This window comes from Odocoileus virginianus, chromosome 8 (assembly GCF_023699985.2).
Source record: "Odocoileus virginianus isolate 20LAN1187 ecotype Illinois chromosome 8, Ovbor_1.2, whole genome shotgun sequence".
Taxonomy (NCBI): domain Eukaryota; kingdom Metazoa; phylum Chordata; class Mammalia; order Artiodactyla; family Cervidae; genus Odocoileus; species Odocoileus virginianus.
Window position 1 is genome coordinate 19953929 of NC_069681.1, and position 24932 is coordinate 19978860.

A 24932-nucleotide genomic window follows, 5' to 3' on the forward strand; every position below is an offset into this window, starting at 1 on the left:
TGAATTCGTGTATGTTCAGGTATCCATCAGTCACACTGTGGAGAGCCAAGGTGTTTCATATAATGAAACACTGAGGGGAAACAGAAATCTGGAGTGAATCAAATGGAACAAATGATTTTTTTCAATTAAAATATCAGAAAAATATCAGAAACTCCAGAAACCCACAGCCACTGCAGCTCCGGGTCTCATTCTCCATCTTGAGTTATGGGTCATGAAGGGCAAGGAGAATGGTCTGGGTGTGGATGGAGTGGGAGGTGTGCGTGTCTGCACTGCTGTGGAAGGTGGGCTCGCTGAGGGTGGGTCACTGTCCCTGCCGCCAGAGGTGTCGGGTGGGAAGCCCTGCTGCTCAGCCGGAGGTCTGTCTGCCGAGAGAGGCAGTGGTCTCCTCAGAAGGAAGCTCCCACCCCTGAAGCTCCTGTCCTGAGAGTTCATTGCTCTCACGTACTGTCCTCCCAGGCTCGTCTGCCGTTCCGTTAATGGGCCAAGTGAGGAAACATTCGCTGACCCTGTGTGCTACACTTGGTCGCTCAGTCGTGCCCGACTCTTTGTGACCCTTTGGTCTGCAGCCCGCCAGGCTCCTCTGTCCATGGCATTTCCCAGGCAAGAATACTGGAGCGGATTGCCATTTCCTCCTCCAGGGGATCTTCCCAACCCTGGGATCAAACCCAGGTCTCCTGTGTCTCCTGAGTTGCAGGTGGATTTTTTTGCCACTGAGCCACGCACTGTGCTCAAAGACAAAGATATAGGAACGAAGTCTGCAGTGGGGATAGATTTGTAATCCAGCAAAGTTTGATCCAGTGGATGATGACAGTAACAGAGCATGTGATGTGTCTCACTAGATAGGGGTGTTGAGGGGAAGGCCTCCTGCAGGAGAGGCCATCTGAGCTGCTCCTTGAAGAGGGTGGTAGAAGGTAGGACCTCTTCACTCCAGGCAGAGGGAGTAACCAGGTCTTGTGAGAGGATGGCTCCACCAAACACCCTGTGTATGCATGTTTCATCCTCAGAACTAACGTTGTACATTTATGCTGGTGTAGAGTCTCTTGGGCTTCCCTGTGGCTCAGACAGTAAAGAATCTGCCTGCAGTGCAGGAAACCTGGGTTTGCTCCCTGGGTTGGGAAGATCCCCTGGAGGAGGACATGGCAACCCATTCCAGTATTCTTGCCTGGAGAATCCCCATGGACAGAGAAGCCTGGAGGGCTACATTCCAAGGAGTTGCAGAGTCGGACATGACTGAGTGACTCAGCACAGCACAGAGTCTCTTATTTAATTTAATTATGTCCATGGAGCTTAACACAGTGCTTGCTTTATAGAAGATGCTCAGCACATGCCTGTTGAATTGATTTGAAGTGAATGCTGTGATTTTTTGATACAACTTATAAGCCAGCCTCCAAAAGAGATCCCATTATAAGGCTGTTTACATAGAGATGGGATGGGAGCACAGAGTGATTTTTATTTTATCTTCCCAGTTATATCCTGTTTCCTGTCTTGCAGTTTTTCCTTCCTTCTTTCCCACTCATATTAAAGCCTGTGGTATAACACTGAGCCCTGGGTGGGTCTGATGAATATGCCATAACTTGCTTTAACCTTCTTTCTTCCTGCCTCCATTATCAAGAACTCCCCTCGCCCGCTCTGACTCCTTACAGCCTGATGTAACGTGGAAAAACTAGAGACTGATCTTATTTCTGAAATTTAGTTGATCTTGTGATGGGTGCTGAGATAGCATGGGAACATGGTGATCCCTGCTTTGGGCTGACTCAGTGAAGGACACTGTCACAGAGATGGCCCAGATGAGGTCTCCTGCACTGTCATCATAGCCCATGTTGATTGAGTGTTTCCCGTGTCCGGGGTACTGTTTATTCTAGGTGCTTCTGTATGTCCACTCAGCTTTCTCAGAAGCAGATGAGCGCACGTCCTTCTACTTCACCATCTGGAACCAATAACTCATTGAATCTTAACAAAAGTATTATCATCCCTCTTTCATGGATGAAGCTTCTCAGAGTATTAAACAACGTCCCCGAGATGCTGTTATTTGAGTCTAGAATCTGGTTCCAGAGCCTTGGCACTTCTGATACTGGAAATGAGCTTCAGTTTCTTCACCATCAACCATTCTTGTCCCACAGTCACCAGCAAAGAAGGCCCGAGGGCCTGCTTCTCATAGCGTGGTGCTGGTCAATGTTGGGGTGTATTGGTTAGCGGGAGCTAATGCTGCCTGTCACTTGGCACATAGAAAGCCCTATTTAAATATTTCCACATTTATTGGGACAGAGCACACACAGCCCAGCCAATGACGTCTTTAATTAAAGTTAAATAAGCCAGGTAGGTTTCTTGCTTATGTGACAGCGCAGCTCAAGCATTCCCATTCTTTTCCATGTGGTGATTCAGGATCCCAGGCTCCTTATAGAATTTCTGTGTGCCCTGGGGTCTTGGAGTGCTCCGGGAGAAGTTTAAAGAGAAGGAGGAAAAGGGACATCTAAACTGCCCAGGCCCAGAATGGATGCGTATGACTTCCACGTACTCTCTGGGTTCCCTTGCTGAGAACTGGTCACTGGTCCCCTAGATGCAAGAGGGGCTGGTACCTGGGTCCCTGCAGGAGCACAGATTTCCAGGGAAAGCTGTATGTACAGAAGGGGGGACGTGGCTTTCAGCAGACTGTTTGCTGACTCTGCCATGGATATTTAACACAGTGAGTCACTTGAGTACATTTGTGTGGCAATAAACATTTTGTACCATGGAATCCACATCCTGAAGTATTACATTCTCAGATACTGAAGAAAGGTTAAAGAGGAGGGGTATATGGCATTTGATAATGGAAGGAGAAGGCGAGTTATGCAGGAGAAAATATTCAGCTTTCAAAGGCTTAAGTAAGCACAGCTGAGGAGTTCCAAATAACAAGATTTGTGGATTAAAAAAAAAAAAAAGATATCTTTTTCCTTTCTCACCCACGCTGTACGGCTTGTGGGATCTTAGTTTCTCCGAGCAGGGATCAAACCCATGCTTCCTGCAGTGGAAGCGCAGAGGCTTAACCACTGGACACCAGGGAAGTCCCGAAAAGAGACTTCTGTGTCTTCATTCATCTGCTCCTTCGTTCTTTCAACAGATTCCACCAGAACCTGCCTGCTGCTGGCTCTCTGCTTACTGTGGAGGTGGGGGGGGGGGGGGTGGCTAAGAGCCGGAAGGGAGGAGGTGATGGGAGATGCAGAGGGTGGTCAGCACAGGCGTGCTGCTAGGAGTGGTGTGTGTTCTTACAGGGACAAGAATACATACAAGCAGCATGTTGTGCAGGTACTGGAAGAAGCTATTAAGCATAATCCAGATAGTGGGGTTTTTTTTCTTTTTTTTTTTCCTGTTCAATCTTGAAAAAGTATCTCCTGAGACATTACATGAGAGAAACTTTCCTAAAAGCTTTTAGAGTGCAGTACTTCATTAAACAGATTGATGATCTAAAGAAGAAAATGTCAGATTCCAATAAATAAGAAGCAGTTGTATGTTCTTTTGAGAATATAATGTTTTTCAATAAAAATGAGTAGAAAAAATGAGTCTCATAGTCTGATATTATAAGGTTTGTGCTCATCTTATCCAGAAGAAGTTGCTGTTGTTCTTAGTACACAAGGAGTTTGATTTATGATGGGAACTGCCGGCGAAGAAGATCTGTCATAATATTTTGTAGCCACGCCCTGGAGCGATGCTAATAGCCTTCTGTGCTACACACGACGGTGTGCAGAGCAGCCCTGTGTGACTGGCCCAGTCACCCTCTGTACCCTTGCGCAGCAGGTAGTGGTTAAGTGGATATTAGCATCAATGTTAGTGGTGGTCATCGTATTACCATTGTCCCCAGTTTACATAGGAGACTGTCACTTGAAGATGTAAGTAATCTTCCCAGAACCTATAAGTTTAAATTCCCCAGTAGAGAAAATACATTTTAAATTCTGTCTAGCCACATCTATATTCAAGAATTTTTAAACAAAAATATCATGGTAAGAAACTATATTCCAATAAAAATTAATTTAAAAAGGAAAAGAAAAAATTTTATTGCACTTTTAAATTGAAGAATGAAAAATCTAATTGAATTTTTTAAAACCCCATTTACTTCTCATCTCCTGTTGGCGGGCTGAGGGGTGGACAACAGCAGCTTGAAAAAATTTGGTTAATATTTCCTGACAGTGCAATATTTTCCATGCTTAGAACCATGTCTTTTTTTTTTTTTTGAAGGTCAATTAATTGCCTTTTTCATTTCCCTTTAGTCTTTACAGTGTTTGATTTTATGGTACATTAAGTCTGGGGGGAAAGATGCACAAAGTGTGGGGCTTTTATTCTTGGGGCCAATTTTTTTTTTTTCTCTTTGGGGACTTAACTTGTTCTTTTCAACAAAAGTGCATTGTGTGCCAGGAGCTGCGCTAGATCTGAACTCCCTTGCTCTCACAACTTACTGATGAATAGCGCTGTCGCTTCGTGCCTAATGTCCAGCTCTGTTCCCTCAGGTGGGGTGACTGCCCTCTGTTGGGACCCTGTCCAGCAGGTGTTGTTCTCAGGGAGCTCCGATCACTCTGTCATCATGTGGAACATCGGTGGGAGAAAAGGAACAGCCATTGAGCTCCAAGGACACAAGTAAGGCTGCTGGTGCTTTTTTTAAATCTTATTTTATGCTTTTATTTTTGGCTGTGCTTTTCGGCTCCCAGGATCTTAGTTCCCCAACCAGGAGTGGAACCTGCACCCTCAGCAGTGAAAGCTCGTAGTCCTAACCACTGAACCACCGCCAGGGGATTCCCTGCTGGTGTTTTTACAAAGAACTCTGGGAGAAGACTCCGGGCTGAAAGCTAGAACAAAGGTACGCAGGCCAGTCTCCGTGCCCAGAGCTGAGCGTGGGAGTACTCTGGCAGGGACGCAAATGGCCACTTTGATTTATATCTGTACGGAAGTATGTTTATTTATTTATACCCTATTTTAGTTCACAGAGGATTTGAGAGTGCTTACAAAAAAGCCATAAAATAAAATAATGCCAGCAAAGAAGTAAAAGGTAAAAGGGAAAACCAGGGAGAAGACCATAAGAGTAAATGTTTGAGAGTAAGGGGGAAAAAAGAACTTCAAAACGCAAGCCACGAAGTCCTACAGAATTTCTGTAATTGAGTTCAAATGTGGCTGAAGATTACTGGCAGCTGAAGGAGAAAGGGAGTGATAATATCCTCACCTAGTACATTCTGTCCTTCCCCAGACAGTTACTGAGAACTTAATTCATATCAGACTGTTCTTCCTTATGGGGTGGATTTCAGGAGGCCAAGGGGAACGGCAGAGAAAGCTTAGTGCTTTTCCTGGGAGCAGTTCTCACACTTTGCCTGCACAAGAAATCACCAAGGGAACTGCAAAGTAGATGCCTGGGCCCTGTCCTCTGAGATCCTCACTGGTCTGGAGCTAAGGGTGTCTGTGCCGTCACAAGCTTCCTGGGCAACTCTCTTGGGGACCCTCAGACCTCATTGATTCATCCTGCTTGTGCCGCCCACAGTGCCTGGAGGCCAAGCCTGATCCTGTGGCTGGAAAGAATCTTCTGTCTGCTTTAGAACTCTAAAGTTAATCCAAATTGTTTTTAACTTTTAAAGTTTCCAGACATATTAAGGATGACTCTAATATCAACTTCCCTGAACTGGCTGGTTTTAAGTGGAATTAGCTCTGCCTGCAGATCTATCTGGAAACACTAGTTTTAAAAACTTCTCCTGGGACTTCCCTGGCAGTCCAGTGGTTAAGGCTTTTCCTTCCAACACCAGGGCTACGGGTTCTGTCCCTGGCTGAGGGGATGAGATACTACTTGCCTCATGACCAAAAAGCCAAAGCTTAAAAACAGAAGCAGTATTGTAACAAATTCAGTAAGGACTTTAAAAATGGTCCCCATCAAAAAAAAAAAAAAAAAACAAAAACCTCTTAAAAGCAAATAAACTTCTCCTAAGTAGTTAATTTATGGTTTGGAGTTATTAAATATGAGCTAATTCAATTTGGGGCTTCCCACGTCATTCAGTGGTAAAGAATCCGCCTGCCAGTGCCAGGAGCCGCAGGTTTGATCCCTGAGTGTGGAAGATCCCCTGGGGTAGGAAATGGCAACCCACTCCAGTATTCCTGCCTGGAGAATCCCATGGACCGAGGAGCCTGGCAGGCTACAGTCCATAGGATCGCAAAGAGCCAGACACGAACGAGCATACACACACACACAATTCGATTTTAGAGGGCCTATGCGCAGACCATTATTTTTTGTGTTTAGAGTTCAGTTTTAGAGACATAGCTATTAAGCCCTTCTGTCCCACATGAGAGAACAGATCAGTTGTCTGGGGCTACCCCTGGCTTGTGGAGCCACTTGGACCTCAGTACCAGGTCATTAAAGGAATTGTTCCCTTCTGTTTCTCTCCGTGACAAAGGGACGCATACAGAGGTCACATAGAAGGAATTAACGTCATCCATATAAGTGAAGAAAAAGAGAAGTCAAATACAGCCCTCCCTCACAGTGGGTTCAGTCATGGTGGACTCTTTGAGACCCCACAGAAGAATACTGGAGTAGGTTGCCATTCCCTTCTCAAGGGCATCTTCCCCACCCAGGGATCGAACCCAAGTCTCCTGCGTCACCTGCATTGTCAGGCGGGTCCTTTACCTCTGTGCCACCTGGGAAGCCTTGTTTCACCACACACGGTGGTTATTTAATCTGCCAAGTAATTCCTGCAATTTGGGCTCCTTCAGAGAAATAAAATACAGGCTTAGAATGAAGATCAGTAATACTTGTTGGACTCATCCAGATTAGCTCATAACTAGCTTTATTTTTACGCAGTGGTTCACAAAGACTGCTGGAAGGGCAAGGGTCAGTTCTCACCACCAGCATCTCTGGGTGCGGCGTGTCATCAGGCAAAACGTGCTGGGAAACCTTTCAGTTGGGTAAGAAAGGAAAAGGCTATCAAGTGGAGATAGAGTCTCTCAGTCCCGGAAGAGTGAAACCTAAACGAATAGGTCTTCCAGTCTCTAAGACATACTGGCTTGGACTTTTAGAAAATAAAGCAGACTATCCTTGGAGTCCACCCTGATGTCCATCCTGAAGTCCACCCTCATAGGATATCATACCTTGGTGGAGCGGGCAGGCTGGTGAGATCCAGAGCTGCCAGGCAGAAGTGCCTTGGACAAGAATAGGAAGGCCTTGACTTGGTGCTTATTTAATTTAAATTTAGTAACAAGGTAAAGTGTGTGAGGGGCTCCTTGTCACCAGTCACCTCAGAGGGGTTACCCTGTTGTCACCGAAGTAGGCGAGAGAGCTTCCTCAGTGTCACTGACTTCACTCTGTGAGAGCAGGTCTGACACCTGAGCCGGGCGGAGGGGAGCACCAGAACCACTGACAGGAGGGGGGTGGGGTTCATAGAGAAGGGGCCAGGACGTGCGGCAGGAAGGATAAGGCCACGTTTACAGCATCCATTCCTTTGCCCTGGAACTTGACCACTGGATTCATGTTCAGTGATTCTCATGTTTGAGTAGCACCTAATATTTTGTCAAGGAGCTTTCAAAACACACAGACACCTCAGTTTAATCTTATAATGACCCTGTGAAAGAGGGAGGTCAGATACCTTTTTTTTTTTTAAATGAAAATACTGAGCTTGTGGGCTTCCCAGGTGGTGCTAGTGGTAAAGAACCCACCTACCAATGCAGGAGACATGAGACATAGATTTGATCCCTGGGTTGAGAAGATCCCCTGGAGGAGGGCATGGCAACACACTCCAGTATTCTTCCCTGGAGAATCCCATGGACAGAGGAGCCTGGCGGGCTACAGTCCATAGGGTCGCAAAGAGTTGGACACGACTGAAGAGACTTAGCACACACGCACGCATAGAACTTCCATCTTCAAAGACCCCAAAACTGGTAGCTTAGGACTCCCAGATCAGTCCAGTGGAGGAAGCTTCTAGAACCTTCCTTGTAGTCTGTGCTAGGCCCTGGGGGAGAAAACATTGTGAGCATTGAAAAACATATGGTCCCCACCATGCCGCACGGTGTTTTCTGTCACCATTCTACTTCAGAAAGCAAAGACTTCCTGCTTAGGTCTGAGGCTGCGCCTTGCTCTCCTACAGCTCCCCATTTCCCTACCTTCCCTCAGGGTGACCATTGGCGGCCCGAGTTCCAATTCGTGGACCAAATCCTTGAGTTCAGGCACCGGGGAGAGCAGACGGAACCTGAGGCCCCCCGCCCCTTGCGGTGGGGAGACTCCCTTTCCCTCTTCTAGAAATGTCCAGCCGCGGTGTGGAGGGACAGCTCCCCGTGGCTTCCGTCCCGGGTTCTGAGCTTTCACACCATCCTTCCATGGGGAAGCATGACATTTATGTAGCCGGTTTGATTTGATGTGTAAAAAATCCCATCAAAGCAGAGAGAGCTTTAGCACAAGTAAGTGATTGATGACAGTGAAAATGTCTCCAAGTCCAAGGGAAAAAAGCTAAGAAAGTATACTTCTCTAGCACAGTATTATCTGCATTTGAAGCATTTTGGTACTCATACTACCTGGAGCTTGTGAGACATGAATTATGTGCAAGCTCTGTGGAAAGAAGGCAGAGACAAGGTTTTCCACTTTCAGGGACCAGTTACATTTTTTTGAGAATCAGTTACCAGTTAGATGGATATGATCGAAGCATGAACCTGGACATTTATTGTCCCAGGCCCACTTTGTCAAATCTGATCAGGAGACTTGGACTTTTTATATTCTTCTATAGTATCTATCATTTCATAACCAGCTTTATGGTCACATTTTTTCTTTCTAATAGTGTTTTCTTTCTAATAGTGGTCTCTGAGACTTGCTAGCAATTTAATTTAGTGGTAACTTGATTTGAAGCACATGTAAGGAACTTGCCTGGCGGTTCAGTAATTAAGACTCCATGCTTCCAATGCAAGGGGCCTGGGTTCAGTCTGTGGTCAGGGAACTAAGATCCCACTTGCTTTGAGGCCAAGAAATAAATTTAATAAAGTTCCTTCATAACAGTGAGCCAACACTGGGGGCTAGACCGTGTGTTAAGCAGCTTTTAAAACATGTGTATGTGTGCTCAGTCGTGTCCAACTTTGTGACCCCATGGACTGTAGCCTGCTAGGCTCCTCTGTCCTTGGGATTCTCCGGGCAAGAATACTGGAGTGGGTTGCCATTTCCTTCTCCAGGGGATCTTCCCAACCCAGGGATTGAACCTGCGTCTCTTATGTCTCCTGCATTGGCAGGCAGGTTCTTTTACCAGCTGAGTCACCAGGGATAATAAAATAAAATTAAAAATGAAGCAGAGGCAAAGGTCTGCGTGGTCCCTTGTGGTGGATTTCCCCACCAAGACGGGGATACACAGGCTGCCTGAGGCTCTGTCATAGCCACGACCCGTGGCATACACAGCCTGTGTCTTTGCGTCCTCTTTCCACAATCCCAGTAGGGTTTCTCTTTTGATACTCTTACCACAGGAAGACTTTTGTTATCAGCCTTCTCAAATTCTTTTGGTAAAGCAATAGGCAATTCATCAATAAATGTGCACTGGGAGGATTTATGCTTTTCTCTTGTATCGAAGTCATGAAAGGAAGTAACATTCTCGCCTTCAGCTTCTTCTGGGTTTGGGGGAGGAGCTCAAGGATGAATACGTATGAAAGCTTTCTTTCCATGCCCATCTGAGATTTAGAAGCGCTTCTCACTGTCACTATGGAGAGTTATTAGGGGCGATGGAAAGAGATGTCTTTTCTATTTTTAACTATTTAGCTAAACACATAATAGATCAAAGTATTAGCAACTAGCGTTCTCACAGGAAAAAAAAAGTTCTCACAGAGGGTAGAGTTCTCTCCTCTGTATAGTGTGGTGACTGAGAACCTCAATCAGGCCAGGCTGTGTATGAGGCAGCTCTTCAGCTGCAGGCTCCGTAGGTTTGGACAAGGCACCTCATCTCTCTGACCCTCAGTTTCCTCATCTCTAGCATAAGTGTAATATGAACGAAAAGCCCTCAAAGATTTTCAAAAATTGTCAATAATATAATGCATGTAAAATCAGCACAAGATTAAGGGGAAATTAGTGACACTTGTTAACATCATTCTCGCTAAGAAAAATGATAATAATCCATAAATCAAGCTTTCAGATAAGATGACTGTTTCTCTCTGATTGTGGTGGTGGTGGTTTAATCGCTAAGTCTTGTCCGACTCTTGCAACCCCATGACTATAGCCTGCCAGTCTCCTCTGTCTATGGGATTCTGCAGGAAAGAATGCTGGAATGGATTGCCATTTCCTTCTCCAGCGGATCTTTCCAACCCAGGAATCAAACCCGGGTCTCCTGCATTGTAGACAGATTCTTTACCAACTGAGCTATGAGGGAAGCCCCCCAGTTGTTGCATTTCCAATGGAAATATTGCCACGTGCTCCTACTCCCTCTTTGCCTGATACATTCAGCAGATGTTCACTGAGCTCTGTCTACAGACCAGACTTTGTATTGGGCTCTTAGGACCCAAAGGTGACTAAGAAAAACAGTCCCTGCCTCTCTTGAGCTGTGCTGGATGTATGAAAACAAGGGAAAGGTGGACAGTTTGCCATTGCACTAGAAAGTAGGTAGCCTCTTAATCTGGATCTCAGGAGATGAATAGATCCTCAAGAGCTCTTAGGATCAGGAGGTGTTATCCAGACAGAACTGCAGTGACTCAGTCCAGTGTTTTCAGGTATCCTGGAGACTTCTCAAGTGTGACTTGATCCCTGACCTCCTCTGGTCCTTGGTGGCAATGGTGGTTTAGGTGGTTTAGTCGCTCAGTCGTGTCTGACTCTTTGCAACCCCATGGGCTGTATGTAGCCCACCAGGCTCCTCTGTCCATGGAATTTTCCAAGCAAGAATCCTGGAGTGGGTTGCCATTCCGTTCTCCAGGGGATCTTGCCAACCCAGGGATCCTGAACCCGAGTCTCCTTCATTGGCAAGCAGGTTCTTTACTGACTGAGACACCAGGGAAGCCACCCCTCTGGTCCTTGGAGGTTCGGAAAACTCATGACGGTGGGAGTTTCAAATCTAAGAGCCTGAGATTTCTGGAAGTAGATGCATAGCTGATTAAATTTCACCAAGTGGGCTGAGACTTCCCATACTTTGGACAGTTTCATTTCTTTGCTATACATTTAAGCACCACCCCCTACTCTTTGGGGATGGAAGAGGACCTAAGCTGACATTTAGGTAGGTGTTAGTCTGTGTCTGAAAATCTGCTCCTATAGAGAAGATGAAGACTTCGCCACCCTTTTCCCTTACGAAGCATTAAACGCAGGACCAGCTTCACGGGCACGTGACCTATGCAGCCACACAGGCTTCGTGCTGAGAAGGGCCCCTCCCTTGGTTTAATGCTCTGCCATCACCATCTTGTAGTTCTTTTTTTTTTTTTTTTTTTTTAACAAAATGGGGTCTTTATACACTCATAAGAGCATTTGCAGTGCAGTCCACAGAATGCTCATTGTTGAAATAATAACCAGTTTTAAGATGCTTTCTAGTATAAATGATGCCAGATGAAACATGACTGCAAGAGGAAGGTATCTTTCACTCTTTTATCACTCTGGATCTGTAAACCTGGGAATGTTCCCTCATCTTGTTTTTAACTGCAAGGTGGTTGTATTTTGAATCCTTAAATCAAGAAGCCCCGGAGCAGCTTTATTACAAGGCTTGGGATCCAGCATTCATCATTGTGTTCTTCTGTGTTGGAATATTAACAGGACTGGAGTCCCATAAATTATGTATCCCTTGCTGAATGTTGCTGCCAGCTATGAGTGGCAAAGCAGTTCTTTCTATAGCTTATTTGGTTTTGCAAGATCATTGATATGTATCGAGGTGCCTTAACAAATGAATTGTAGTTCGGATCACTGGGTGGTTATGAGTCTGTTCAACTAGATGGATTTTCCTTCTTGCCCCTGATGTCACAATGGCATCAGTCCATACCCTGAAATGTATAAAGCATTAATCACAGCCAGGAGAGAGAGAAAACTGACTTTGTTTTTCAGTGAAAGATTTTATATTAGTCATTAATTCATGAAGGAACTAGTAAGATGTTACAACCAGTTCAAAGGGAAATTCAAAGAGCAGAAACATTCAGAGGCAATGGAGAGTGCTGAAATGCATTTGTATTTTCACAACTGACTTCTTCCATGGGAGGAGCCAGGCATGGGGATTCATTACATCTTCACTGGATAAGATTCATTTGCAATACTATCAGTTTCCTACAGTTTACAGAGTTATAAAATAGTACAATTGAAGATAATAACTGACTCCCACAGAGGCAGAAAACACAGAAGGGTGTGTCAGATTACACCTGATAGTCCATTGAAAAAGATACCCAGTAATCTCTCTTTAACCATTTCCAAGTTTTTGATCTGAGAGAGCCTCCCCTCTTTTATCCTATAATCATAATAGTAAGATTATTCCTGGTCACAGAAAAACAGCTGGCCTCACAAAGTTTGACCTCATCATTTACATTGGTGTAGTAAGAGTATTAATTAACCTATAGGCCATCTTAGTTGGCTTTGCACATATGGAGCTGTATGGTATTAAGCAACTATTAAGCCCATGAAATTTACAAAAGTTTTTATACGGAATCTTGGATTGGGCTTTTCAGAGCCTCTGTTATCTGCTATTCCACGGCTAGGAAAACAAGCCCAAGAAAATCACCAGTTTTCACCTGTAATACTTATAACTTTGGTTGAATTCTTTGAGATTTTCTACATTTGATAGTTTCCTGTCCTGGAAGCTTTCTTAACACCTGTAATGCCAGGACCCTGCAAACCAGGTACAGAACCAGTTTTCCTTTCGGGAAGGGGGACCACTTCCCAAGGCATTGGCCTCCTTAGTTTCTGAAGAGGCTACTCATAACTGATTCAGTGCACACCATTCTCTCATATGACACTGTAGGTAAGGGCTTGGCTGCCCAATGATATCCTGTGGGTAGATGCTAATTAAACCTGTGAAATAACTATATTGCCATGAAAATCAAGGTGACTCAGTAACAGTTTCTGAATTCTAGGGAGTTTCTGAGAATTGGATATTATTCTTAAGTGTTTAGATTTAGCTTGCCAAAGCAGACTTTACTAAATTGTAGGTTAGAGACAGCCTAAAAAGTAAGAGAAAAGGCATCCTCATAGATCCAAAAAGTAGAATGTTAAAACAACAGCAGCAGTATTCTAGTCAAGTAATGAAGTAAAATTTCCCTCTTCAGTTCATTCGGTCCTGTGTTGTTAATTCTTGTTCTGCTGGGTGTTGGTTTAGCAGTTTGCATTTGTAAATCCATCTATATCCAGACTAAAAAGAGTCCTGAAATCCAAGGAAACCCTGACTCAGTCCACTAACCCAGTTTACAGACTATCTAAGTTATGTCAGTCTAGTACTCTTTGCCTAAGAGTCTTTAAAATGCCAGTATTTAAAAGTACCTGGTGCATAGAATCCTTTTCCACGAAACTCTGAGCTTGTCCCTTCTGGCATGTAGCTTGTGACAAAGCCTTCAGGCAAACATCAGAATAATACAAATTTACCTGTAGATTATAGAAACTTAATGGGTAATTTTATACTGTGATAAATAATATCAGAATTGAGAAGAGTGAGATTCTCTATTGATATTCCCTACATAACTATTTCCTGAGCAATTGATCAGTGTTTCCCCTGAAGGTAAAAGCATATTATGGACAGTGAAAGCACTGATAAAGCTCTAGGGTCTTGGCATGTAATATACAATCTTAGAAATATATTAATAATCTTTTAGCTATACTGACTTAACCTAGGGAAGACTAAGCATCTTCTCTGATCTGACAACTTTTGCAACTCTTAAAATAGTAGCACAGTAAACAAATGTGATTTTTTTTTTAATACCATCTCTATTTTTATGAGGCAAAGGAAACAGATCTCTGTGATTTTCCAGAACCCCTCTAGGAAATTTCAAATATAGTTTTAGGTGTAAAAAATATCCTAAACAATTTTCCCCCAAAATATAGGGCTCAAGCTGGGAAGGCAAAACCAAAATTATTGTCAGAGGATACTTATCTTTAGATACTTAAGATAGGAGCACAGGTGCCTAAAAAAACAGTACTTGGCTATCTATATAATCAGGGCAAGAAGACTTGGGAAATAAATACAGAAAGCAACACCATCTTAAAGAATTTAGCTCTTTTTACAAATGAGGGCCCTTGTTCTTCTTTTCAGTCCTTAAATAATCAAGAACTTTTCAAATCAGCATAAAGCTCTGAAAAGGATTTTGGTGAGACAAAATCTCTGCTAGCTAGGCAGATTCCATAGAAGGTAAGGAATATCCTTTTGCATTGTAGTCCAAGGCATTAATCAGCAAACTAAGGAAGCAAACGATCAAAACCAAGGGAGGAACTATACCAAGATTATAATGTATTTTGCAGCTTTTTTTTTAAGACTCCCGAGTGTTATAAACCATAGTAAGCAAAATTCACTTTCCATGTTTTGTCCTTTATTTTTCCTCTTTGATACTCTGGAACAAATTTATATTTTACTTTAAAATTGCCTTTTTCATTCAAGCTCTCTCAAAAGTATAAAATGGAGTTTTCCAGAGGCTACATGAGTGACATCATAATGCCCACAGAAAGAGATGAGTGTCTGGCTCTCTCCTGCTAAGCCAGACATTAGAAAGACTTGCACAGATATTAAACAGTGCCATTTTGCCTTCAGAATATTTTGTTTTGGAAAATACATTTTCCCCCAAATATATATTATTTGGTTAAAAGGGAATGGATTCATCATTGCTGTTTTCAGATGGATCAATAGTTTTAAAATTTCTCAGATTGATTTCACGTATATTGATAGTTGTCGTTCAGTTGCCAAGTTGTGTCCAACTCTTTGAGACTCCACAGAACGCAGCATGCCATGCTTCCCTGTCCCTCACCATCTCCCAGAGTTTGCCCAAGATCATATCCATTGAATCAGTGATGCCATCCACCCATCTTATCCTCTGTCATCCTCTTCTCCTTCTGCCTTCAATCTTTCCCAGCATCAGGGTCTTTTCCAATGAGTCGGCTCTTCACATTTAGGTGGTCAGTTATATTGATAGTTACCATCAGGCCAGTTATGTTGATAGTTACCACTCACTTAAACTAAAGCTCTTTGGTGTCCTCAAATAAGACTTGAGAATGTAAAGGGGTCCTGAGACTAAAAAGTTTGAGAACCAGTGCTTTAAAACTCTCATTTTTTTTCCCTCCCCAAAACAAAAACACAGACACAGTTGTATTTCCTTCTCATCATTGCACCTGGCACTGTCTCAGCCACCCATTTTAATTCTAGCAATTAACCAAAGTAACTAACTTATTTTGTAGAGAAAACTGGGAGGACAGAGGATATGGATAATTGAGAACTTTCCATCATATGGAGCATCTTAGCACAGCTCACGAAACATGTGACATCAGCTTCTACTGCAATCACTTTTACATCCCTCATAGCTCAGTTGGTAAGGAATCTGCCTGCAGTGCAGGAGACCCAGGTTCATTTCCTGGGTCAGGAAGATCCCCTGGAGAAGAGAATGGCAACCCACTCCAGTATTCTTACCTGGAGAATCCCATGGGCAGAGGAGCCGGGCAGGCTACAGTCCACGGGGTTGCAAGAGTTGGATGTGACTTAGTGACTGAACCACCAAAGTGGTAAAAGAAAGGAATATATTCATTTGACATGACTCATCTAAGTTTTGTTGGGCTTCCCAGGTGGCGCAGTGATAAAGAATCCCCCTGCCAATGCAAAAGATGCAGGAGATGGGGGTTTGATCCCTGGGTTAGGAAGTAAGAAATGGCAACCTGCTCCAGTGTTCTTGCCTGGAAAATTCCATGGACAGAGAAGCCTGGCAGGGCTTCAGTCCATGGGGTCAAAAAGAGTTGGACATGACTGAGCACACACGTGCCTAAGTTAGTCTCTTTATAGCACACAAAAATAAGCAAACATATATAATCTTAAATATTATGCTTTACAGTCGAGATTTCAGTAACTTATTTAGAAATGATCAAGACTTCCCCGGTGGTTCAGTGGTTAAGAGTCCACCTTCTAAAGCAGTGGACGCAAGTTCAATCCCTAGTCGAGGAACTAAGATCCCACATGCCAAAGGTCTACTGAGCCCCCAAGCCATAACCAGAGAGAAGCCTGAATGCTCCAAGGAAAGACTCTGAATGCCCTATAACCTGATGCAGCCAAAAATAAATAGATTAATTTTTTTAAAAAAGAAAGAAATTATCTAGTGTAGGTGTCTCAGTTCAGTTCAGTCACTCAATAGTGTCTGACTCTTTGCGACCCCATGAATCGAAGCACACCAGGCCTCCCTGTCCATCACCAACTCCCGGAGTTTACTCAAACTCATGTCCATCGAGTGGTGATGCCATCCAGCCATCTCATCCTCTGTTGTCCCCTTCTCCTCCTGCCCCCAATCCCTCCCAGCATCAGGGTCTTTTCCAATGAGTCAGCTCTTCGCATGAGGTGGCCAAAGTATTGGAATTTCATCTTCCACAGTGTAGGTGTCTAGTGACTATTAATTAGCTCAACTTACTATGATTCCATTGTAAGTTACCCAAAGATCTTGGGAATTATCTTTAAGTTGGTATGCTACAAAACATAATTGTTATCTAAAGTTTATTAGAAACATTATTTAATTGAACCTGCTTATTTTTCATAATCTTAAATATTATATAGGCATAATATTAGCTTATTTGACCATTTATCTTATGTAACTTTAGAAGAAATCAACCCGAGTAAAACAAAATGTACATTTGCATTATATTTAACATTAATAAATCCAGAAATAGACATGGCTGTGTTTTGAAACTCATCGCATTACTCTTATTTGCCAGTTAACCTTAGTTTTGTGTACTTGGGAGTCTTAAAATATCACTGAGTTATATAGTATTTTCTGTAAAATAATTTTTATTTTTAAGCCTAGTAATTTAAAGCATTAGGGGTTAATTTCCTTATTTTCTGTGAAGTTCAGGAATATTCAGTTTATATAAACATTTGCTTATCTTTATAAGCAAGTGCTTATAATTTAACAGGTACCATAATCTAATGTACTGACACCTTTAAAAATAGGAAAGCGTTCCATACACAAGAGGTAAAGACCTCCTGAATTTCAGACACAGACAGGCAGAGCTTAACAGCTTCAGTTCTACAACTGGAGCCACAAGTCAAAAGTAAACACAAAAACACACACACACAAAATCACCAATCCAGATTCCACAGAATTATTCTCCTTCCCAGTGAGCACATAATTCTTAATTAATTTGAGCTCAAAACAAGAATATTCAAACAAAAACCGCCAAGAAACCAGACTCCCCGTTTCTTTCTCTCACAAGGTGGAGTAGATCTCTCTACCGTCTTTTGCTGGTGGTCACCACATTGTCAGACCCGTAAACTGGATTCCCCACCAGGAGGGAATAACTTGTCAGCCGTGTCCCAACCAGAGAGAAAAAGAAGACACAAACTGAGGAAAGAGGGCATGAGAACTAGAGAGGGACTCTCAGTGAACTCAGGTCTGTTGCTGCTGTGGGTTCACCCTGGGAGCCGAGCTGGCGCCTCGCACCTCAGGCAGCACAGGTCACCTGGCTCCAGGTGCCCGATGACCTTACAACTGTGACATGGACAGATGGCACAGATTTTATTTAATTGATCAGTTAAGGAACCAGTAAGATTATAAGCAGTTCCACCGCTTTTTTCCTGAAGTGTTGGTAACTGACAGAGACCGCCTCTTCTTGGGGCCTTAGCATCTCACATGAGCATTTTAAACATTTGACCTGTGGTTGATTTACCATGTTGAGTTAGTTTTAGATATACAGCAAAGTGATCCAGTTATACATATACATATATTTGTTGTTGTCGTTTAGTTGATAAGTTGTGTTCTACCCTTTTGCAACCACATGGACTTTAGCCCACAAGGCTCCTCTGTCCACAAGATTTCCCTGGCAAGAATACTGGAGTGGGTTGCCATTTCCTTCTCCAGGGGATCTTTCCAACCTAGGGATCAAAGCGGCATCTCCTTCGTTGGCCAGCAGGTTCTTTACCACTGAACCACTAGGGAAGAACATATATATATATATTCCATGTGCTATACAGTAAATCCTTGTTGTTTATTTTATATGTAGTGGTGTGTATCTGCTAATCCCATAATCACAATTTATCCCTTCTCCACGTGCCCCTTTGGACATAAATCATAGCAGTATTTTCTCAGTTAGTGTCCCAAGGCAAAAGAAATGAAAGCAAAAATAAGCAGATGGACCTAATCAAATTTGCAAGCTTTTGCACAGTAAAGGAAGCCATCAGCAAAACGGAAGGACAGCCTATGGAACAGGAGAAAATATTTGCAAAAGATACAATCAGCAGAGGCTTCATTTCCCAAATACATAAACACCTCAGACAACGCAACATCAGAAAACAAACAACCCTATCCAAAAAAAAATGGCAGAAGACACCTAAGTAGGCATTTCTCCAGAGAAGACCTGCAGATGGCCAGCAGGCACATGAAAAGATGTTCAACACTGCTAATTATTAAATGAGCATTTTGACTTATTTTAAATGTTGAAAGTCTCTAGTACTCTCCCGACGTTAGCACGTGGACCATTCCATTCCAGTCTCCAAGTTCTGCTCTTGGGCGGCACTCGGGGGTGAGCCTGCACGTGAGTCACCGCCAGGCTTCCTGCCCTCGGGGCTCCCCCTGCCCTCGGGAACTGTCACTGACTCTTGCTTCTTCGGCAGTGACAAAGTCCAGGCCCTGTCCTACGCACAGCACACGCGGCAGCTCATCTCCTGTGGCGGTGATGGCGGGATCGTGGTCTGGAACATGGACGTGGAGCGGCAGGAGGTAGGTTCACAGATGGCTCGAGCCACCCCTGCATGGCCACTGGGCTGGGCTCTGCACCTCCGACTCTGCTGAGAAACGCCTCAGCCTCCCCTCCTGCTCACTTTTTTTCTTTTGGTTGTGCTGGGTCTTTGTTGCTGTGTAAGCTTTTCTGTAGTTGCAGCTAGCTGGGGCTACCTCTAGTGGTGAGTGGACTTCTCATTGCAGTGGCTTCTCTTGTTGCGGAAGGCGGCTTTAGGGCACTGAGGCTTCCGCGGTTGCGGACTTGGGCTCGAGAGCGCAGGCTCAGTAGTTGTGCACACAGCGGCTTAGTGGCTCTGCCACGTGTGGAATGTTCCTGGACCAGGGATCGAACCCCGTCTCCTGCATGGGCAGGCAGATTCTTTACCGCTACACCACCAGGGAGGCCCACTTTTTTCTTTGAGAAAACCAGGAAAATTAGACCTGTTGTGTCAGAAAATCAGAAAAACAGTAATAGTAGAATAAAATACAATTCTAGTATGAAAGGAGCTTCCTTTTATAAGCTGCTCACAAAGTGGCACGTAATACTCAGGCAGTGGAGATGTGTCAGAAGACTGAGACTAAGCTGTTTAGACTTCAAATCTACTGCACCATTTACAACACAAGTTCAGAGGAGAAGAAACATTTATTTTCAGGTATTTATAACCCTTTGGTATAAAGTGAGCTATGAAAGCAGACCACTTGGTCCTTTATGTTATTGGGGGAAATGGCGGCTGGTGTGTGTGTGAGAAGTGGTATTTGATGAAGAATCCTAGTTTGGTATTAATAGAAACATTAGAAATAATTTTTTGTGTTTATGAGTCACATTCTAAACAGTTCTCCAGATATAGCTATATACATTGTCATTTTTAAGCGTTTATTTAAGTTTTGTCATGACATTCTTTTTTCTTTTTTTTTTCATTTACTATTTACACAATTTCTTATTGAGATAAAATCTACGGAACATGAATTTTGCCAATTTCACCATAACATTCTTTTTTCAATGAATTTTCTTTTTCATTGTTCAGCATCATAACATCTGGTTTGTTTACTGAACGTCCCCTTTGACAAGTACTTTGAAGTTAACCATTTTCTCATTTCCCTAGAATAATGCTGGGTAAATTTTCCCTTTGACCATGTGTATTCTAATGTGTCCTCACAGGATACAAGAATTAGAAGAGCAACACTTTAAAAATTAGACAAAAAGTAAAAATTAGACCAAGGCCATTTCCCAACTTCTTTCCACAGCCTCACCCCAATCTCATTTCAAGAGAGTCGTTGCCATTACCCACAATGCTGTGCCTTTCAAATGCCAGTAATTAAATGCTTAAGAAGATTAAAGCTTGATTTGCTCAAACTGTAAATCCACAGGAGTTCTATTAGTAACTAATTAAAATGATCCTTTCAGTCAGGAAGTGGGGAATTGTGGAATATTGCTTTTGAAAATACAGTTTGGCCCCATTGGCATACAGACAGTGTGTGCCAGCCAGGTGCGTGGCGGCCTGCTTTGGGTGGGGGCAGTCACGCCCGGTGTATCCAGGCTTCTTCCCAGGCTTGACTGACCGACCAGACCCGGGCAGGGGAGCCGCTGGGCTCATCCCCCTGTGTGCACACAGCCTCTGCCCTCGATAGACAGCAGTCCAAGGAGGCTACCAGTGCACTCTCCAGAGAAGGAAGCCAGGCGGTCGGTCGGTGGGCAGTCCTTGGAGCCACCTTGCTACAGTGATGCCTTTTGACATGCAGATATATGGGCAGTTGGTACTTGTTGACTATTGTAAATCTTCTCAAGTGATTGAAAGCTCTAACTGAGCGGTGGCGACGGTTGCACCTATTTTTCGCAGTGTCATATATGATAAACGTGCAGCCTCCCAAGTGTATCCGGGGCTGCTTTCCACTTGTGATAGGTGCCGTGCAGTGCTCAGCTCAGGAACGTAATGAAACTGTCCCTGCCCCGAAGGGCTGGGAGCCTTTCTGGAAGAAAAGATGTGGAGGGGAAAGCTTCAGAAAATGATTCGATGGTATAAATAAATCAACCACAGTTGATAGGAGTTAGAGCATCAGAGCTGGGGCTTGTCACCATCAGCTCGCCTTCCAGTGAAGGGTTTGTGGCAGGAGAGAGTGAGCGCACTCTGACCAAGACAAGAAACACCAGGAGCAAAGACCAAGCGAGCGGGAGTGGTGGCGTGCAGAGCGATGCGCGCGGAGCGGATGGGGTGGCAGCCAGAGGGCGGGCAGGTGGGGGATGGCCTTGAGTGGCTGAGCAGAGATCTGTTTGACATCTTGATGTAGGTTAAACGTGTGTTTATACATTTAACGAAATCGGATTTTTCACAATTTTATTATTTTTTTAAGTATACATAATACACGTTCTTTGTAGGAAAATTACAGTGCTCGTTAACAAAGAGAATGTCGGTTACTCAGGGTTGTTGCTGAGTTGCTAAGTCATATCCCAGCTATTGCAACCCCATGGACTATAACCCACCCAGGCTTCTCTGTCCATGGGATTTCCCGGGCAAGAATACTGGAGTTGGTTGCCATTTCCTTCTCCAGGGGACCTTCCCAACCCAGGGACTGAAGAATCTAGCAGATTCTTTACAGCTCGGCCACCGGGGAAGCTCATCCATGATATCACCACCCAGAAGTATCACCCTTCACATACTGGCAAACATCCCTTCTTACATTTTTCTCTGCAGTTAAACATGTTAGATTTTTCTTTTTTTGACAAAAAAGAGAATCGTACTACACATGCTGATTTTTTCCCCCCCTTTTCAGAGCCCTACTCTCAGTTCCTCTTAGACACCCACTGACGTGTTTTGTACACATCCTAAACCTGCATGCTTCCTTGTAAAACATGGGTGTGTGTGCGTTTTGTAAGTCTTCCTTAGTTTCCTACGTCATGACTGTTCCGAAAAATCACAACATAGATAAGTCTTTTAGGGGTAAACTGTTGTCTTCAGCTAAGAAACTTTGTATTATTTTATTGATCTGTCTTTACATGAATTAGAGCATGAAAATTACCAGGTAAATCGAGACACTTCTTTCCCTCAGTTTTTGGAGTTTTTAAAAATGTATTATCATTCTTTCTGTACCCTTGTCATTGCACTCTGCATTTTTTATTTTTTCGGTTGTGCCGTACAGCATGTGGGAATCTACTTCCCTGATCAGGGATATGACTCAGGCCCCCTGTATTGGAAGCTCAGTGTCTTAACTACGACCACCAGGGAAGTCCCTTTTCCTCAGTTTTAATAAAATAAATAAACTTCCTTAAAGTGTCATCTTTTTACTTTTTTTTTTTTTCTCCTGAGAAAATATACAGCTTTAGGTTTGTTTCTGCTTAAAGCTAGGGGAGAACTTCCCCAGGTTCAATTCCTGGTCCTGGAAGATTCCACATGCCATGGGGCAGCTAAGCCCGTGCTCAACTATTGAGTCTGCGCTCTAGGGCTGGTGAGTCACAACTACTGAAGCCCTAGAGTCCATGCTCAGCAACAAGAGAGCGGCCCCTGCTCGCTGCAACTAGAGAATGCCTGTGCAAAGCAATGAAGACCCAGTGCACCCAGAAATAAATAAAGTAAATTTTTACAAAAGAATATAAGGATTCTTTTTAAAATAAAAAATAAAGGTAGGGAAATAGACTAACCCTGCTGACTCTGACGTGACAGCGGACTAGTGCTTCTCTGAATACCCACTGTGGTCAGGTCCTGTCCCCCCAGCACATGTAGCTGCATGCCACTGTAATAAGCAGATGTATATAATTGTACACAGTCAGAGAGAATATAATTGTGTATGATCAGAGAGTATGAGATAATTGCATATGATCAGAGACTATGAGATAAAGTCCTAAACCAACATAGCTGTCTGTGGTGTGGTCCCTACATCCAGCCCCTCCAGCCTCAGCCCTTTACACCCTCTCCCACCCCCAGCCCTGCTCTCCCCACCCCCACACTGCGCTCCAGCCATCCTGCCCCGCTCTCAGCCCTGTATGCCTGGCGGCCTGTCAACCATCCCCAGATCTCAGCTTGTTATCACTTGTCAGAGATAAATCCTGAACCCCACCCTGGACCATCCTGTTCTCATAGCTCTCTGTGCTTCCCTTTCTCTGGCCTTTAATCTACTGTTTCAAATAATAACTGCTGCTAATATGATTGTCATGTTTCATCTTCCCTCATATTATGAGCTCCATGGCGTTAAATTCTTTTTCTTCCCCACTGCATCCCCAGGACCTGACCCATCATGAGGCATTCAGTAAATAGTTTTTAAATGATTGAGAAATCACATGTGTTTCTTAGAGACACATCTTGACCGCGTAAGTTTCAGCGGTGTCGCTGCTTCCACGATCCTCACTGCTTCTCACTGTCACCTGTTGTGTGCTTTATTTGGCAAGACCCCTGAATGGTTGGACAGTGATTCCTGCCAAAAGTGCGATCAGCCTTTTTTCTGGAACTTCAAGCAAATGTGGGACAGTAAGAAAATTGGCCTGAGACAGGTGGGTGATATGCTTGCTTCATCAAAATGTTATCACCTAGAAATAACTTTACCTTGTGATATTGGAAGAAATAGCATCCCTGGGTGGGAGCTGTGATGGGGGTAAGTTATTCTCTAGGAGTAGATTTGTGCTGAATTTATTCCCTTTCTCTACTGAAGCTCATTCCTACTGGATTTAGCTTCTGTAGTGACTTGTTCCCAGTAGTTAAGAGATATGATTTTAGAATTCTAGTGGCATCTAGTGAAACATACCTTAAAATTAGAGAGGCCAAGCTTAGCTCAAATGGTACCAAACCATGAAATTATGTAAGTGATACTTATTTCTCTTTAATTTCACTTTTGTTCCTTCTGTCTTAGTTTTAGTTATTTAGATCTACTTATAAGACAGCATTTTCAGCCTGATTCTCTGGTTGAGTTTGGTCTGCAGTCACCCAGCTTGAGCACCGCCAACATGTAGACAGTGAATTGAGCCTGATTTCATCCCAGTTCTTCACCGAACAGGTGATCTCTGGAGGTGGTACTTCCTGCGTAAACCCTCTGTACACCCGACACCCTTAAGATAACCCGACTGCAGGATGGGTCCTCTGGTTCACCTTGATGATAACTGGAAAGGACCAAGGCTGGGGAAAGGGGTGCTCGGGGCCGTGGCACAGTCAGATTTACTTCCTAAACAGTCATCATTCTGAGTAAACAGAATCCAAAAAGAAGAGCACCTGGCACGTGCTTCCAATGCGCTGGGGCCCTCCCGTTGACCCTCCGCACCTGGAGGCTGTGGGTCACACCTGGGCGTACCTGGCGCGGCAGAGGCAGGCAGGCGCAGTGAGCACCTTTTCTCTTCCCTCCAGCACCACTGCCGCAAGTGCGGGAAGGCGGTCTGCGGCAAGTGCAGCTCCAAGCGCTCCCCGATCCCGCTGATGGGCTTCGAGTTTGAAGTGAGGGTGTGTGACAGCTGCCACGAGGCCATCACAGATGAGGAGTAAGTCCTAGCAGTCTGCAGAATTGTCAAGGTTAAGGGGCAAGTGCGATCCGAGCGCTGCGCCGAGCCCCGCAGCCACGAATGATGGCACCCTGGTTCCTGGTGGTTTCCAAAACGGACCGTGGTAGGTGGGCAAAGCCCTCCTTTCCACCAGGAGGTGGTATCCCCTTGTGAGGCAAGAGGAGAGAGTGCAGCGCTGAGGAATCATCTCTGTGCTGTTGTCAATCCCAGGGGTTTGTGCATTGAAAATAGATGTTCTTGGAGCAAATCCTCTGCCTGCTCATTTACTGGAGAATTGCCCAGGAGTACAGGAGCCCGAGCTTCAAGCTTCACTTTTAGCCCGAGCTGGTATCTTTGCAGGAGCGATAAGCCCATGGGCTCCAGAGGTTTTATTTTCCAGAAAGAGCCGAGTCTCTTCTTCTAAGAGTCTTGTACCACCAATGCCCAGCTGCAGAATCTTGCTGGTTGGTCTTGCCCAATAACCCAGGACCTGAGATTACAGTGCTTTTTTTGGAGGGGGCGGGGAGTGAAGATCCATGTTGTCTTTTTCTTTTCTTTCTTTAAAATTTTTAAAATTCTCTTGGCCATGTTGCACAGCATGTGGGTTATTAGTTTCCCAACCAGGTATCGAACCCTCGCCCCTTCCATTGGATGCTCAGAGTTTTAACCACTG

At 44.1% G+C, this 24932-nt stretch overlaps 1 protein-coding gene across 4 annotated transcripts in view; it reads left to right on the forward strand.

The window, feature by feature from the left end:
• The window catches only part of WDFY2 (WD repeat and FYVE domain containing 2), a 256083-nt gene that overhangs the window by 221322 nt on the left and 9829 nt on the right, over positions 1-24932 (forward strand). For all 4 annotated transcript variants that reach the window (XM_020899618.2, XM_020899617.2, XM_020899620.2 and 1 more), the window contains 4 exons: positions 4479-4605; positions 18699-18804; positions 23183-23284; positions 24129-24259. In XM_020899618.2, coding sequence (XP_020755277.1) covers positions 4479-4605; positions 18699-18804; positions 23183-23284; positions 24129-24259 — 466 coding nt within the window. The remainder of the gene's footprint in view (positions 1-4478; positions 4606-18698; positions 18805-23182; positions 23285-24128; positions 24260-24932) is intronic.